This window comes from Penaeus vannamei, chromosome 9 (assembly GCF_042767895.1).
Source record: "Penaeus vannamei isolate JL-2024 chromosome 9, ASM4276789v1, whole genome shotgun sequence".
In the NCBI taxonomy this organism is placed as follows: domain Eukaryota; kingdom Metazoa; phylum Arthropoda; class Malacostraca; order Decapoda; family Penaeidae; genus Penaeus; species Penaeus vannamei.
Window position 1 is genome coordinate 20,369,592 of NC_091557.1, and position 17,500 is coordinate 20,387,091.

Here is a 17,500-nt window from a genome sequence, read left to right on the forward strand (position 1 = left end):
AATTAAGGGGAATGTAAAGGTAAAAACGAAGGTGCAAATGAAAGTGAAGATGGTGGCAAATATAAGTGCAAGGATGAAAGTGATGGTGGCAAATATAAGTGCAAGGATGAAAGTGATGGTGGCAAATATAAGTGCAAGGATGAAAGTGAAGATGGTGGCAAATATAAGTGCAAGGATGAAAGTGAAGATGATGGCAAATATAAGTGCAAGGATGAAAGTGAAGATGAAGATGATGGCGAACGTGAAGGCGTAGATGAAGGTAATGGTGAAGATAATGGTGACTATGAAAGCGAAGTTGAAGGTGGAGATGAGGGTAAAGATGACAGCGAATATGAAGACGAAGTTGAAGGTAAAGATGAAGGTGAAGATAAAGGTGAAGATAAAGATGAAGATGAAGGTAAAGATGAAGGTGACGATGAGGGTGAGGATGAAGGCAAAGCTGAAGGTGAAGATGAAGGTAAACCTGAAGGTAAAAATTAATGTGAAGATGAAGATGAAGGTAAAGATGGAGGTGAAGATGAAGGCGAAACTGAAGGTGAAGATGAAGGCGAAATTAAAGGTAAAAGTGAAGGTGAAGATGAAAGTAAAGATGAAGGTAAAGATGAAGGCAAAGAAGGCGACCTTGAAGGTGAAGATGAAAGTGAAGTTGAAGGTGAAAATGAAGGTAAGATGAAGTTGAAGTTGAAGGTGAAAATGAAGGTAAGATGAAGGCGAAGACGAAGTTGAAGATAAAGGTGAAGAAGGCGAAGGTGAAGGTGAAGATGAAGGTAAGATGAAGGTGAAGATGAAGGTGAAGATGAAGGCGAAGTTGAAGGCGAAGATGAAGGTGAAGATGAAGGTGAAGATAAAGGCGAAGTTGAAGGCGAAGATATAAGGTGAAGATGAAGGTGAAGATGAAAGTGAAGATGAAGATGAAGATGAAGGTAAAGATGAAGGTGAATATGAAGGCGAAGTTGAAGGTAAGATGAAGGTGAAGATATAAGGTGAAGATGAAGGTGAAGATGAAGGTGAAGATGAAGGCAAAGATGAAGGTGAAGATGAAGGTGAAGATGAAGGTGAAGTTGAAGGTGAAGATGAAGGTGAAGATATAAGGTGAAGATGAAGATGAAGGTGAATATGAAAGTGAAGATGAAGGTAAAGATGAAGGTGAAGATGAAGGAAAGATGAAGGTAATGATGAGGGTGAAGCTGAAGGTGAAGATGAAGGTGAAGGTGAAGTTGAAGATGAAGATGAAGGTATAGATGAAGGTGAAGATGAAGGTGAAGATGAAGGTGAAGATGAAGGTGAAGATGAAGGTGAAGATGAAGGTGAAGTTGAAGGTAAAGATGGTGAAGATGAAGGTAAAGATGAATGTGCAGATGAAGATGAAGATGAAGGTAAAGATGAAGGTGGAGATGAAGGTGAAGAGGAAGGTAAAGATGAAGGTGAAGATGAAGGTGAAGATGAAGGTGAAGTTGAAGGTAAAGATGGTGAAGATGAAGGTAAAGATGAATGTGCAGATGAAGGTGAAGATGAAGGTAAAGATGAAGGTGGAGATGAAGGTGAAGAGGAAGGCAAAGATGAAGGTGAAGATGAAGGTGAAGATGAAGGTGAAGATGAAGGTGAAGATGAAGGTGAAGATGAAGGTGAAGATGAAGGTGAAGATGAAGGTGAAGATGAAGGTGAAGAAGAAGGTGAAGATGAAGGCGAAGTTGAAGATGAAGATGAAGGTGAAGATATAAGGTGAAGATGAAGGTGAAGATGAAGGTGAAGATGAAGATGAAGATGAAGGTAAAGATGAAGGTGAAGATGAAGGTGAAGTTGAAGGTAAGATGAAGGTGAATATATAAGGTGAAGATGAAGGTGAAGATGAAGGCAAAGATGAAGGTGAAGATGAAGGTGAAGATGAAGGTGAAGATGAAGGTGGAGATGAAGGTGAAGATGAAGGTGAAGATGAAGGTGAAGATGAAGATGAAGGTGAAGATGAAGGTGGAGATGAAGGTGAAGAGGAAGGTAAAGATGAAGGTGAAGATGAAGGTGAAGATGAAGGTGAAGAGGAAGGTGAAGATGAAGGTAAAGATGAAGGTGAAGAAGGTAAGATTAAGGTGAAGATGAAGGTGAAGATGAAGGTGAAGAAGGTAAGATGAAGGTGAAGATGAAGGTGAAGATGAAGGTGAAGTTGAAGGTGAAGATGAAGGTGAAGATATAAGGTGAAGATGAAGATGAAGGTGAAGATGAAGGTAAGATGAAGGAAAAGTTGAAGGTGAAGATGAAGGAGAAGGAGAGGGTGAAGATGAAGGTGAAGATGAAGGTGAAGAAGAAGATGAAGATGAAGGAGAAGATGCAGGTGAAGTTGAAGTTGAAGATGAAGGTAAGATGAAGGTAAAGATGAAGGTGAAGATAAAGGTGAAGATGAAGGTAAGATGAAGGAAAAGTTGAAGGTGAAGGAGAGGGTGAAGATGAAGGTGAAGATGAAGGTGAAGAAGAAGATAAAGATGAAGGAGAAGATGAAGGTGAAGTTGAAGGTGAAGATGAAGGTAAGATGAAGGTAATGATGAAGGTGAAGTTGAAGGTGAAGATGAAGGTGAAGGTGAAGTTGAAGATGAAGATGAAGGTGAAGATGAAGGTATAGATGAAGGTGAAGATGAAGGTGAAGATGAAGGTGAAGTTGAAGGTCAAGATGGTAAAGATGAAGGTAAAGATGAATGTGCAGATGAAGGTGAAGATGAAGGTAAAGATGAAGGTGGAGATGAAGGTGAAGAGGAAGGTAAAGATGAAGGTGAAGATGAAGTTGAAGAGGAAGGTAAAGATGAAGGTGAAGAAGAAGGTGAAGATGAAGGTGAAGATGAAGGTGAAGATGAAGGTGAAGATGAAGGTGAAGTTGAAGGTGAAAATGAAGGTGAAGATGAAGGCGAAGATGAAGATGAAGATATTGGTGAAGATGAAGGTGAAGATGAAGGTGAAGATGAAGATGAAGGTTAAGTTAAAGGTGAAGATGAAGGTGAGGATGAAGGTAAAGTTGAAGGTTAAGATGAAAGTAAAGATGAAGGTGAAGATGAAGTAGAAGTTGAAGGTGAAGATGAAGGTGAAGATGAAGGTAAAGATGGAGGTGAAGATGAAGGTGGAGATGAAGGTGAAGAAGGTAAGATGAAGGTGAAGATGAAGGTGAAGATGAACGTGAAGAAGGTAAGATTAAGGTGAAGATGAAGGTGAAGATGAAGGTGAAAATGAAGGTGAAGATGAAGGTGAAGATGAAGGTGAAGTTGAAGGTCAAGATGAAGGTCAAGATGAAGGTCAAGATGAAGGTAAAGTTGAAGGTGAAGATGAAGATGAAGGTAAAGATGAAGGTGAAGATGAGGGTGAAGATGAAGGTAAGATGAAGGTGAAGATGAAGGTGAAGATGAAGGTGAAGATGAAGGTGAAGATGAAGGTAAGATGAAGGTGAAGATGAAGGTGAAGATGAAGGTGAAGATGAAGGTGAAGATGAAGGTGAAGATGAAGGTAAAGATTAAGGTAAGATGAAGGTGAAGATGAAGGTGAAGATGAAAGTGAAGATGAAGGTGAAGATAAAGGTGAAGATGAAGGTAGAGATGAAGGTGAAGTTGAAGGTGAAGAAGGTGAAGATGAAGGTAAAGATGAAGGTGAAGATGAAGGTGAAGATGAAGGTGAAGATGAAGGTGAAGTTGAAGGTGAAGATCAAGGTGAAGATGAAGGTAGAGATGAAGGTTAAGATGAAGGTGAAGGTGAAGGTGAAGATAAAGGTGAAGATGAAGGTGGAGATGAAGGTGAAGAAGGTAAGATGAAGGTGAAGATGAAGGTGAAGTTGAAGGTGAAGATGAAGGTGAAGATGAAGGTGAAGGTGAAGGTAAGATGAAGGTGAAGATGAAGGTAAGATGAAGGTGAAGATGAAGGTAGAGATGAAGGTGAAGATGAAGGTGAAGTTGAAGGTGAAGATCAAGGTGAAGATGAAGGTAGAGATGAAGGTTAAGATGAAGGTGAAGGTGAAGGTGAAGATAAAGGTGAAGATGAAGGTGGAGATGAAGGTGAAGAAGGTAAGATGAAGGTGAAGATGAAGGTGAAGTTGAAGGTGAAGATGAAGGTGAAGATGAAGGTGAAGGTGAAGATGAAGGTGAAGATGAAGATGAAGGTGAAGGTGAAGGTGAAGATGAAGGTGAAGATGAAGGTGCAGATGAAGGTGAAGATGAAGGAAAGATGAAGGAAAAGTTGAAGGTGAAGATGAAGGAGAAGGAGAAGGTGAAGATGAAGGTGAAGATGAAGGTGAAGATGAAGGTGAAGATGAAGGTAAGATGAAGGATATGATGAAGGTGAAGCTGAAGGTGAAGTTGAAGTTGAAGATGAAGATGAAGGTGAAGATGAAGGTATAGATGAAGGTCAAGATGAAGGTGAGGATGAAGGTGAAGATGAAGGTGAAGTTGAAGGTCAAGATGGTGAAGATGAAGGTAAAGATGAATGTGCAGATGAAGGTGAAGTTGAAGGTCAAGATGGTGAAGATGAAGGTAAAGATGAATGTGCAGATGAAGGTGAAGATGAAGGTGAAGTTGAAGGTGGAGATGAAGGTGAAGAGGAAGGTAAAGATGAAGGTGAAGATGAAGGTGAAGATGAAGGTGAAGATGAAGGTGAAGATGAAGGTGAAGAGGAAGGTGAAGAGGAAGGTGAAGATGAAGGTGAAGATGAAGGTGAAGATGAAGATGAAGATGAAGATGAAGGTGAAGATGAAAGTGAAGATGAAGGTGAAGATATAAGGTGAAGATGAAGATGAAGATGAAGTTGAAGATGAAGGTGAAGATGAAGGTGAAGATGAAGGTGAAGATGAAGGTGAAGTTGAAGGTGAAGATGAAGGTGAAGATATAAGGTGAAGATGAAGATGAAGATGAAGGTGAAGATGAAAGTGAAGATGAAGGTAAAGATGAAGGTGAAGATGAAGGTGCAGATGAAGGTGAAGATGAAGGTGAAGATGGAGGTGAAGATGAAGGAAAAGTTGAAGGTGAAGATGAAGGAGAAGGAGAAGTTGAAGATGAAGGTGAAAATGAAGGAGAAGATGAAGAAGATGAAGGTGAAGTTGAAGGTGAAGATGAAGGTAAGATGAAGGATATGATGAAGGTGAAGCTGAAGGTGAAGATGAAGATGAAGGTGAAGGTGAAGTTGAAGATGAAGATGAAGGTGAAGATGAAGGTATAGATGAAGGTGAAGATGAAGGTGAGGATGAAGGTGAAGATGAAGGTGAAGATGAAGGTGAAGTTGAAGGTCAAGATGGTGAAGATGAAGGTAAAGATGAATGTGCAGATGAAGGTGAAGATGAAGGTGAAGTTGAAGGTGTAGATGAAGGTGAAGAGGAAGGTAAAGATGAAGGTGAAGATGAAGGTGAAGATGAAGGTGAAGAGGAAGGTAAAGATGAAGGTGAAGAGAAAGGTGAAGATGAAGGTGAAGATGAAGGTGAGGATGAAGGTGAAGATGAAGGTGAAGATGAAGGCGAAGATGAAGATGAAGGTGAAGATGAAGGTGAAGTTGAAGGTGAAGGTGAAGATGAAGGTTAAGTTGAAGGTGAAGATGAAGGTGAGGATGAAGGTAAAGTTGAAGGTTAAGATGAAGGTAAAGATGAAGGTGAAGATGAAGGTGAAGATGAAGGAGAAGATGAAGGTGAAGATGAAGGTAAAGATGGAGGTGAAGATGAAGGTGAAGATGAAGGTAAAGATGAAGGTGAAGATGAAGGTGAAGATGAAGGTGAAGGAGGTTAGATGAAGGTGAAGATAAAGGTGAAGTTGAAGGCGAAGTTGAAGGTGAAGATGAAGGTGAAGATGAAGGTGAAGATGAAGGTAAAGATGAAGGTGAAGATGAAGGTGAAGATGAAGGTGAAGTTGAAGGTCAAGATGAAGATCAAGATGAAGTCCAAGATGAAGGTGAAGATGAGGGTGAAGATGAAGGTGAAGATGAAGGTGAAGATGAAGGTGAAGATGAAGGTGAAGATGAAGGTGAAGATGAAGGTGAAGATGAAAGTGAAGATGAAGGTGAAGATGAAGGTGAAGATGAAGATGAAGGTGAAGTTGAAGGTGAAGATGAAGGTGAAGATGATGGTAAAGATGAAGGTGAAGATGAAGGTGAAGATGAAGGCGAAGTTGAAGGTGAAGATGAAAGTGAAGATGAAGGTAAAGATGAAGGCGAAGATGAAGGTGAAGTTGAAGGTGAAGATGAAGGTAAGATGAAGGTAATGATGAAGGTGAAGGTGAAGGTGAAGGTGAAGATGAAGGTGAAGTTGAAGATGAAGATGAAGGTGAAGATGAAGGTGAAGTTGAAGGTGAAGATGAAGGTGAAGATAAAGGTGAAGATGAAGGTGAAGATGAAGGTGAAGTTGAAGGTGAAGATGAAGATGAAGGCGAAGTTGAAGGCGAAGATGAAGGTGAAGATATAAGGTGAAGATGAAGATGAAGATGAAGGTGAAGATGAAAGTGAAGATGAAGGTGAAGATGAAGGTGAAGATGAAGGTGCAGATGAAGGTGAATATGAAGGTGAAGATGAAGGTAAGATGAAGGAAAAGTTGAAGGTGAAGATGAAGGAGAAGAAGTTGAAGATGAAGATGAAGGAGAAGATGAAGGTGAAGTTGAAGGTGAAGATGTAGGTAAGATGAAGGTGAAGTTGAAGGTGAAGATGTAGGTAAGATGAAGGATATGATGAAGGTGATGCTGAAGGTGAAGATGAAGGTGAAGGTGAAGTTGAAGATGAAGATGAAGGTGAAGATGAAGGTATGGATGAAGGTGAAGATGAAGGTGAAGATGAAGGTGAAGATGAAGGTGAAGTTGAAGGTCAAGATGGTGAAGATGAAGGTAAAGATGAATGTGCAGATGAAGGTGAAGATGAAGGTAAAGATGAAGGTGGAGATGAAGGTGAAGAGGAAGGCAAAGATGAAGGTGAAGATGAAGGTGAAGATGAAGGTAAAGATGAAGGTAAAGATGAAGGTGAAGAGGAAGGTGAAGATGAAGGTGAAGATGAAGGTGAAAATGAAGGTGAAGATGAAGGCGAAGATGAAGGCGAAGATGAAGATGAAGATGAAGGTGAAGTTGAAGGTGAAGATGAAGATGAAGGTTAAGTTGAAGGTGAAGATGAAGGTGAGGATGAAGGTAAAGTTGAAAGTTAAGATGAAGGTAAAGATGAAGGTGAAGATGAAGGTGAAGTTGAAGGTGAAGATGAAGGTGACGATGAAAGTAAAGATGGAGGTGAAGATGAAGGTGGAGATGAAGGTGAAGAAGGTAAGATGAAGGTGAAGGTGAAGATGAAGGTGAAGAAGGTTAGATGGAGGTGAAGATGAAGGTGAAGATGAAGGTGAAGATGAAGGTGAAGTTGAAGGTGAAGATGAAGGTAAAGATGAAGGTGAAGATGAAGGTGAAGATGAAGGTGAAGTTGAAGGTCAAGATGAAGGTCAAGATAAAGGTGAAGTTGAAGGTGAAGATGAAGGTAAAGATGAAGGTGAAGATGAGGGTGAAGATGAAGGTGAATATGAAGGTAAGATGAAGGTCAAGATGAAGGTGAAGATGAAGGTGAAGATGAAGGTAAAGATTAAGGTAAGATGAAGGTGAAGATAAAGGTGAAGGTAAGATGAAGGGGAAGATGAAGGTGAAGATGAAGGTGAAGATGAAGGTGAAGATAAAGGTGAAATTGAAGGTGAAGATGAAGGTGAAGATGAAGGTGAAGTTGAAGGTGAAGATGGAGGGGAAGATGAAGGTGAAGATGAAGGTAAGATGAAGTGAAGATGAAGGTGAAGTTGAAGGTGAAGATGAAGGTGAAGATGAAGGCGAAGCTGAAAAGATGAAGGTGAAGATGAAGGTGAAGATGAAAGTGAGGATGAAGGTGAAGATGAAGGTGAAGTTGAAGGTGAAGATGAAGGTGAAGATTAAGGTGAAAATGAAGGCGAAGTTGAAGGTGAAGATGAAGGTAAAGCTGAAGGTGAAGATGAAGTTGAAGATGAAGGTGAAGATGAAGGAGATGATGAAGGTGAAGTTGAAAGTGAAGCTGAAGGTGAAGATGAAGGTGAAGATGAAGGTGAAAATGAAGGTAAAGATGAAGGTGAAGATGAAGTTGAAGATGAAGGTGAAGATGAAGGTGAAGATGAAGGAGATGATGAAGGTGAAGTTGAAGGTGAAGATGAAGGTAAGTTGAGGGTATAGATGAAGGTGAATATGAAGTTGAAGATAAGGTGAAGGTGAAGGTGAAGTTGAAGATGAAGGTGAAGATAAAGGTGAAGATGAAGGTGAAGATGAAGGTGAAGATGGAGGTGAAGATGAAGGTGAAGATGAAGGTGAAGATGAAGTTGAAGATGAAGGTGAAGATGAAGGTGAAGATGAAGGCGAAGTCGAAGGTAAAGATGAAGCTGAAGATGAAAGTGAAGATGAAGGTGAAGATGAAGGTGAAGATGAAGGTGAAGATGAAGGTGAAGATGAAGGTGAAGATGAAGGTGAAGATGAAGGTGAAGATGAAGGTGAAATTGAAAGCGAAGATGAAGGTGAAGATGAAGGTGAAGATGAAGGTGAAGATGAAGGTGAAGATGAAGGTGAAGATGAAGGTGAAGATGAAGGTGAAGATGAAGGTGAAGATGAAGGTGAAGATGAAGGTGAAGATGAAGGTGAAGTTGAAGGTGAAGATGAAGGCGAAGTTGAAGGTAAAAATGTAGGTGAAGATGAAGGTGAAGATGAAGGCGAAGTTGAAGGTGAAGCTGATGAAAGTGAAGAAGGTAAGATGAAGGTGAAGATGAAGGCGAAGTTGAAGGTAAGAGAAAGGTAAAGATGAAAGTGAAGATGAAAGTGAAGATGAAGGTGAAGATGAAGGCGAAGTTGAAGGTAAAGATGAAGGTGAAAATGAAGGTGAAGATGAAGGAGATGATGAAGGAGATGATGAAGGTGAAGTTGAAGGTGAAGATGAAGGTAAGGTGAAGATATAGATGAAGGTGAAGAGGAAGGTGAAGATGAAGGCGAAGTTGAAGATGAAGATGAAGGTATAGATGAAGGTGAAGATGAAGGTGAAGATGAAGGTGAAGATGAAGGTAAAGATGAAGGTGAAGATGAAGTTGAAGATGAAGGTGAAGATGAAGGTGAAGATGAAGGAGATGATGAAGGTGAAGTTGAAGGTGAAGAAGGTAAGTTGAAGGTATAGATGAAGGTGAAGATGAAGGTGAAGATGAAGGTGAGGCTGAAGTTGAAGATGAAGGTGAAGATGAAGGTGAGGATGAAGGTGAAGATGAAGGTGAAGATGAAGGTGAAGATGAAGTTGAAGATGAAGGTGAAGATGAAGGTGAAGATGAAGGCGAAGTTGAAGGTTAAGATGAATGTGCAGATGAAAGTGAAGATGAAGGTAAGATGAAGGTGAAGATGAAGGGGAAGATGAAGGTGAAGATGAAGGTGAAGATGAAGATGAAGGCGAAATTGAAGGCGAAGATGAAGGTGAAGATGAAGGTGAAGATATAAGGTGAAGATGAAGGTGAAGATGAAAGTGAAGATGAAGGTGAAGATGAAGGTGAAGATGAAGGTAAGATGAAGGTAAAGTTGAAGGTGAAGATGAAGGTGGAGATGAAGGTGAAGAAGGTAAGATGAAGGTAAAGTTGAAGGTGAAGATGAAGGTAGAGATGAAGGTGAAGTTGAAGGTGAAGATGAAGGTGAAGATGAAGGTGAAGATGAAGGTAAGATGAAGGTAAAGTTAAAGGTGAAGATGAAGGTGGAGATGAAGGTGAAGAAGGTAAGATGAAGGTGAAGATGAAGGTGAAGATGAAGGTGGAGATGAAGGTGAAGAAGGTAAGATGAAGGTGAAGATGAAGGTGAAGATGAAGGTGAAGATGAAGGTGAAGATGAAGGTGAAGATGAAGGTGAAGATGAAGGTGAAGATGAAGGTGAAGATGGAAGTGAAGATGAAGGTGAAGATGAAGGTGAAGATGAAGGTGAAGATGAAGGTGTAGATGAAGGTGAAGATATAAGGTGAAGATGAAGGTGAAGATGAAGGTGAAGATGAAGGTAAGATGAAGGAGAAGATGAAGGTGAAGATGAAGGTGAAGATGAAGGTGAAGATGAAGGCGAAGTTGAAGGTGAAGGTGAAGGTGAAGGTGAAGTTGAAGGTGAAGATGAAGGTGAAAATGGAAGTGAAGATGAAGGTTAAGATGAAGGTGAAGATGAAGGTGAAGATGAAGGTGAAGATGAAGGTGAAGATGAAGGTGAAGATGAAGGTGAAGATGAAGGTGAAGATGAAGGTGAAGATGAAGGTGAAGATGAAGTTGAAGTTGAAGGTGAAGATGAAGGTGAAGTCGAAAGTGAAGATGAAGGTGAAGATGAAGGTGAAGATGAAGGTGAAGATGAAGGTGAAGATGAAGGTGAAGATGAAGGTGAAGATGAAGGCGAAGATGAAGGTGAAGATGAAGGTGAAGTTGAAGGTGAAGATGAAGGTGAAAATGAAAGTGAAGATGAAGGTGAAGATGAAGGTGAAGATGAAGGTGAAGATGAAGGTGAAGATGGAGGTGAAGATGAAGGTGAAGTTGAAGGTGAAGATGAAAGTGAAGTTGAAGGTGAAGATGAAGGTGAAGATGAAGGTGAAGATGAAGGTAAGATGAAGGTGAAGATGGGTGAAGATGAAAGTGAAGATGAAGGTGAAGATGAAGGTGAAGTTGAAGGTGAAGATGAAAGTTAAGTTGAAGGTGAAGATGAAGGTGAAGATGAAGGTGGAGATGAAGGTGAAGAAGGTAAGATAAAAGTGAAGATGAAGGTGGAGATGAAGGTGGAGATGAAGGTGAAGAAGGTAAGATGAAGGTGAAGATGAAGGTGAAAATGGAGGTAAAGATGAAGGTAAAGATGAAGGTGAAGATGAAGGTGGAGATGAAGGTGAAGAAGGTAAGATGAAGGTGAAGATGAAGGTGAAGATGAAGGTGAAGATGAAGGTAAAGATGAAGGTGAAGATGAAGGTGGAGATGAAGGTGAAGAAGGTAAGATGAAGGTGAAGATGAAGGTAAAAATGAAGGTGAAGATGAAGGTGAATTTGAAGGTGAAGATGAAAGTGAAGATGCAGGTAAAGATGGAGGTGAAGATGAAGGTGGAGATGAAGGTGAAGAAGGTAAGATGAAGGTGAAGATGAAGGTGAAGATGAAGGTGAAGAAGGTAAGATGAAGGTGAAGATGAAGGTGAAGAAGGTAAGATGAAGGTGAAGATGAAGGTGGAGATGAAGGTGAAGATGAAGGTGAAGATGAAGGTGAAGATGAAGGTGAAGATGAAGGTGAAGATGAAGGTGAAGATGAAGGTGAAGATGAAAGTGAAAATGAAGGTGAAGATGAAGGTGAAGATGAAGGTGAAGATGAAGGTGAAGATGAAGGTGAAGATGAAGGTGAAAATGAAGGTGAAGATGAAGGTGAAGATGAAGGTGAAGTTGAAGGTGAAGATGAAGGTGAAGATGAAGGTAAAGTTGAAGGTGAAGATGAAGATGAAGGTAAAGATGAAGGTCAAGATGAGGGTGAAGATGAAGGTAAGATGAAGGTGAAGATGAAGGTGAAGATGAAGGTGAAGATGAAGGTGAAGATGAAGGTAAAGATGAAGGTGAAGATGAAGGTGAAGATGATGGTAAAGATTAAGGTAAGATGAAGGTGAAGATGAAGGTGAAGATGAAAGTGAAGATGAAGGTGAAGATGATGGTGAAGATAAAGGTGAAGATGCAGCTGAAGATGAAGGTGAAGTTGAAGGTGAAGATGAAGGTGAAGATGCAGGTAAAGATGAAGGTGAAGATGAAGGTGAAGATGAAGGCGAATATGAAGGTGAAGATGAAGGTGAAGATGAATGTGAAGATGAAGGCGAAGTTGAATGTGAAGATGAAGGTGAAGTTGAAGGTGAAGATGAAGGTGAAGATGAAGGTCAAGATGAAGGTGAAGTTGAAGGTAAAGATGGAGGTAAGATGAAGGTAAAGATGAAGGTAGAGATGAAGGTGAAATTGATGGTGAAGATGAAGGTGAAGGTGAAAATGATAGCCATTATGAAGGTGAAGATGAAGGGTAAGGCGAAAGTGAAGAAGGTGAAGATGATGGCGAATATGAAGGCGAAGGTGAAGATGAAGGTAAATATAATGAAGATGATAAAAGTGAAGATGAAAATGAAGGTGAAGATGAAAGTGAATGTTATGAAAATAAATATGAGAGTCATGATGAACGCAATGATTTATTTACGTACGAATTATCAAAACATGTTATTGAGTTTATTTCTTATGTGTCTTGCTCCGACTCATTTCCTCTCCTACTGGTTTCTCTCTTTTAGAACATTATATCCTTCAGAGATCATTGTAACTGCGCTCCGGTAGTCGTTGGCCAACGATGATGAGAGTATTATAGAGATCCAACACTCGCTTGGCAGATGCAAGCACAGCCGCTTAAGGTCGGAGGAAGGCACTCGCACCCATTCGCATTTTCAAGCGACGTCGCAACTTCCTCGGAAACAGACCGGGCAGCGGTCGGAAACCGAAGGCAGTCTGCAGCGGACAAAGGAACATATCGGGGTCGCCCGAGCAGGGACTTACCTTCACCAGCGCGGAGAGCCCGCGGGCAGGTCAACACGAGGGCGCTGGAAAGCAAACAAAAGGGCGTTGGCTGATGTTTATTCAAGTCCGATCGTTCCCCTGCTACGTCCCTTATCGACGCCTTCCTCCCCGCTGACGTAATAGTACTAATGTTCTTGCGAGGGAGCGGTCTTCGGCTGCACAGATTGGCCCTGCCTGCCCTGCGGCATGGCCATGGCGAGCCTCAGCTTCGCATTCTGACTTATCCTTCTTCTGCGGGATTGGAGGGCCATCCTTTGTCAGCTGTCAGCATCATTCCTATGGTCGGCCGTCCGTCCATAGGGTCTACAGTAGTTGCCATGTGGCCGTTTGCCAGTTCAGAAACGATATGGCAACAACTGAGCTTGATCTCCTAATTAAAATGGAAAGAGTTCCCGATTCTTTGCAGCCTCAGAGATCCAGAGTTCCTACCGGCTCCAACGAGACAAATTATATCCACTTCAAAATGAATTTTACATCTCCTTAATTTGTTCGACGGAAGAGAATAAATGAGGGGACTTTGGTGATGAGTGTTCAATTCACGGACTAGCGCAAGGGAAAATTACTTCACTTTATTTCTAGGGTGAAGCAACGCGCTCAGACAACTGTTTTGTTTCTAAAATCTAACTGAAAGCTGCAATAAATACTTCTATTTGTTGTTTTATTTCATAACATTCCATGGGAATATACGAGTAAAATGGTATACGCAAATTAGTCAATGGATCTATCAAAATTTATGCTTGCAAGCAGTTTTTCTGTGAATTATATGTATGCATGTATTTATATCATATGCATATGCCCCCCCCCCCTCTGTATATATATATATATATGTGTGTGTGTGTGTGTGTGTGTGTGTGTGTGTGTGTGTGTGTGTGTGTGTGTGTGTGTGTGTGTGTGTGTGTGTGTGTGTGTGCTTATGTATACTTACTTGTATATGTGTGTATATATATGTATATATACACATATATTTATATATATACACACCTATGTATATGTATATATACATCTATCTATACATATATGTGTGTGTGTATATGTGTGTATATGTGTATGTGTAGATAGATATATAGATACTTAGATAGATGGATAGATAGATATAAATGTAAGTACATACATGTATACATACACAGCGAGAACACTTAGCAACATCAGAGAGCGAGGGTGGCGCGCGCAGAGGCAATCCCGTTCTGATAAGGGCGCCGCGTCGGGCGGGCGGGCGCAAGGAGGCTGTTCGCCAGACCGCGGGCAGAAGGGCTCACCGGGCCTTCTCTGAGAAAAGCTTACATACAAAGGCTTGAAGAAAGCGACCGAGAGCGACAAAGAGAAGCAAAATAAATTATAAATAAGAAATGGAATAAAAGGCAAAATTGAAATGTTACCGGAAGCACTGCTGATAAGAGCAGATTAGGCTTGTTTGAATTGCCTTTATTCACAGCACCGGCAGTGATATAAAGATGGAATAACATCGTACTACATTCTGAGTGTTTGTCGTTGACTGATATCGTTGGTCATTGTAACGAGACGAATGATATTCACATTAACAATGATAATAATAACAACAACAAAAACATTAAAACCATATGGTCTCTATAATCAAATGATGCACACAAATGATTGTATTTGTAAACGCACTTTCTCCCACCTCAGATTGGCATGTGAAAACCCTGTTGATTGACCGTCACAAAATGATGCGGGTGTAGCATACAATTATGCGCTAAACCACAACAAACTAGAGATAACACCATTAATCAGCTACCAGAGTATGGCCACAAAGACTTTATGACAGCCCAGCCCTTAGATCTGTGTGTTCCTATAAGCAAAACACCTGCATGTCTCTCCCAGAGCCAATAGGAAGAAAGACACGTACGTCTTCGTGGGAAGGAGTCACGCACACGGATGCCCGAGGGATGTTCTGAAGGAAGAATTTCGCCTAGCTTATTAAAGTGGTTGTGCATGACGGGAACACCAGATGAGTAATTACGTCGATCCAACAACCCGCCCGACAACCCTCAAGCCGCGTCCACAGCCAAGCCACGCAATCCTCGCCGAGGCACCAAAGAATATTGCCTTCAATTTATTAAGGCCCCTTGGCGAGTCGGCTGCCACTCCATCATTACGCTCTACTGGAGACAGGCATTTCGTGGGATACTTAATTGGAGTAATCAAATTTCAATAATTGTATGATTATTGAATTACTTTTGTGTTCGAACAGCCAACGTTCAAAGGATTTATGTCCTGTCAGATCTCCTGACTTTGATCTTTATTCGAGATTCTCTATCTAAAATCAGTCAGAAGGAGACAGGCTTATCTTACAGCAGCAGTTTTGTGTCTTTGTGAATTTTCGTCAACAAAGAAAAACAAGACCGCTGTCACCAGACATAGATAGCCACAGTCTTGATAATGCAGACATTTTTTCTCCTTTAAATTATCTTTCTGGACTCTGTCTTCTTTTCCTTAGCCCTGTTTCGAAAATTTGCTGAGAACAAAACAGTGTTTTATATAAGATATAAAAAAGATAAAAGTCATGAACAGGGAGTCTCCGGGTGTGTTTCATTAAGCTATTTCATAAATTTTAAGCTGCTAGCATAGTCCAGAGGAGTGTTTTTGTTTTCAACTTTATCTAGTAGTAACCCAAGGGAAACCTCTATGCCAGGGTCACTGATTTTTGCACATGATCGGCGCCAGGGCATTCGGCCTGAAAACGCGATTCTCACACGACCTCTTCCTCTCGAGTATCCTGCTGCGGGTTTCACTACTGCCAGGAGTCTTGGTAGTGTCTTAAGGAACATGGGGTGCGTCCTGCGCTACCTGGCCTAGTCCCAGCAAAACACACAGACAATAACATTACTAAAATCTGCAGTGTTGAATCGCTGCAACATTAATATACGTGAGCCCGTCAATTATTAATTCTTCTCTAATTCTTAACTTATCGGCAGGTATGTAAGGTGATTTTGTACACAAAAGCGCATATCCGAGAAGTCGAACACTAAACTTAGTGAATACCAGTGCTTCTATTATGAATCATAATAAGGCATACTAAGGGGACATCCCTACCTCTTGAAGAGAACGTGTGATAGAAGTGCCTGAAATTGCGTATGTATATGCATTCATATACTACATACTTACATACATACACACACTCACACACACACACACACACACACACACACACACACACACACACACACACACATATATATATATATATATATATATATATATATATATATATATATATATATATATATATATGTATGTATATATATACACATTTTTTTTTGCCCATGTATGTATACATGCATACACGCGCGCGCACACACACAAACACACGCATACACACGCACACACACACACACACACACACACACACACACACACACACACACACACACACACACACACACACACAATTATGCGGAGATATAATCCTGGATGAGGGATTAAATATATTACATACACCTTCCGAGAACGCCCACATGTTCTCGCGATAAGTGTGTCGCTACAAAACAAGCCAGGCCAAGAAAACTATCAAGGGAAATAAAATCAATAAACACGGACAGAAACACCAGAATTCAGATGTGTGTATAAGCTAAACCATGTTACTGGACGTGCTGCAGCCATATTGACACAAGATCGCGGCCGAAGTGGAGGGACCCTCTCTCGACATCCGGCGTTCGCCCACATGCCGCCCTTGCTTGCATCCACGTACGCATGGGTGGCGTGGGAGTCGGACGAGGAGGGATTGCACAGACTGATGCTGTTTTCTGTAATGACGATATGGGCAGATATTGGCAGAGTATCAAGCCGATGAAGACCTTGTACTTAGAGCACACTAGCGGTCACACTATGTACGTGTGCATGAATTATAATACAAATGCACGCACGCGCATGTGCCAAAAAATGTTTGCTGCAATCATGTTAAGGGCACTGCGGTATAAACTTGCGTTAGGTGCGCGTTCGAGCCTCTATGTGAAGTTGCACTCGAGGAGTTAAGCAGCGGTTACAATAGTATAGTTTATTCGGGGATCCCCGGACAGCCATTCCGAGTAATTTGTTAGCCACAGAGCGGAATTGGCCACTCTACACAATGTCCCCCCGTGGAGAAGCATCGTCCCAGAAACGACCATAGTGTCTACAATAACCTTCTGGGAGAATTACCATCGAAGACTATCGTGGACTCTATGGATATCGATAGAAAATTTTCAAGAGAGAAGCCAATCCACTCATTTCAGGAATTATCAAACATTATGCAACCGTGCCAGCTACCCCTACACCCCATATATCAACATTAACAGAAAATCTGACTATATTCTTTTCAGTGGCATATACCGCTATTTGTGTAATAAGTAATGTACAAGAGCCGTAGTTATGGCCTGATAAAACCTGAAGTTGGGAAGAAGCAAATACTATAACTGAAATTGAGTAAAATATTCGTTGTCGATCGGGACACTGCCTTGCCAGCCGTACGGTTATACCCGTACATAGCCAATTTTCATGTTGACTTCATCCAGTATTGCTAGGATTAACGTTCTGCTATCATGATTCTTTATCTCTGGCTCTCACTTTGTCCACCAGGACGACCAGGGAGTTCCTTGATCGTTAGTTGCAATATATGTTACTTAAGTACATTACACCTAACATGAGATAATAATCACTGTTCGGACAGTCAAATAATAAGCTTCTTAGTAATTATGCTCATGTTTTTGTTATGGCCTCATTTCCCCCTCTCTCGCTGGGGCGAAAAGTCAACACAAACATTTTCATCTTGGTTTCCCTAGCACTAGGGGAGGTATCTCACTTCGTAAAGGGATCCCTGGGAAGAAAAGGTTAGTGTGACCGCCCATTTAGAGAGAGGTATGGCCTTCCACGCAATCTGAAATAGTAAGACAATGCGAAACAACAGCTTTTGTGTGACAGCTTGAATTGTTTCTCGTCTCACTTTCGATCTTGCTATATTCCACTA

At 41.1% G+C, this 17,500-nt stretch overlaps 1 protein-coding gene across 4 annotated transcripts in view; it reads right to left on the bottom strand.

Moving 5' to 3' along the window:
• AdoR (Adenosine receptor) overlaps positions 1-17,500 on the bottom strand; it is a 200,976-nt gene that overhangs the window by 152,774 nt on the left and 30,702 nt on the right. Inside the window, exon 2 of one of the 4 annotated variants that reach the window (XM_070125431.1) lies at positions 12,520-12,563. The exons of the other annotated variants lie outside the window; for them this stretch is intronic. Coding sequence (XP_069981532.1) covers positions 12,520-12,563 — 44 coding nt within the window. The remainder of the gene's footprint in view (positions 1-12,519; positions 12,564-17,500) is intronic. 4 annotated transcript variants of the gene reach the window in all.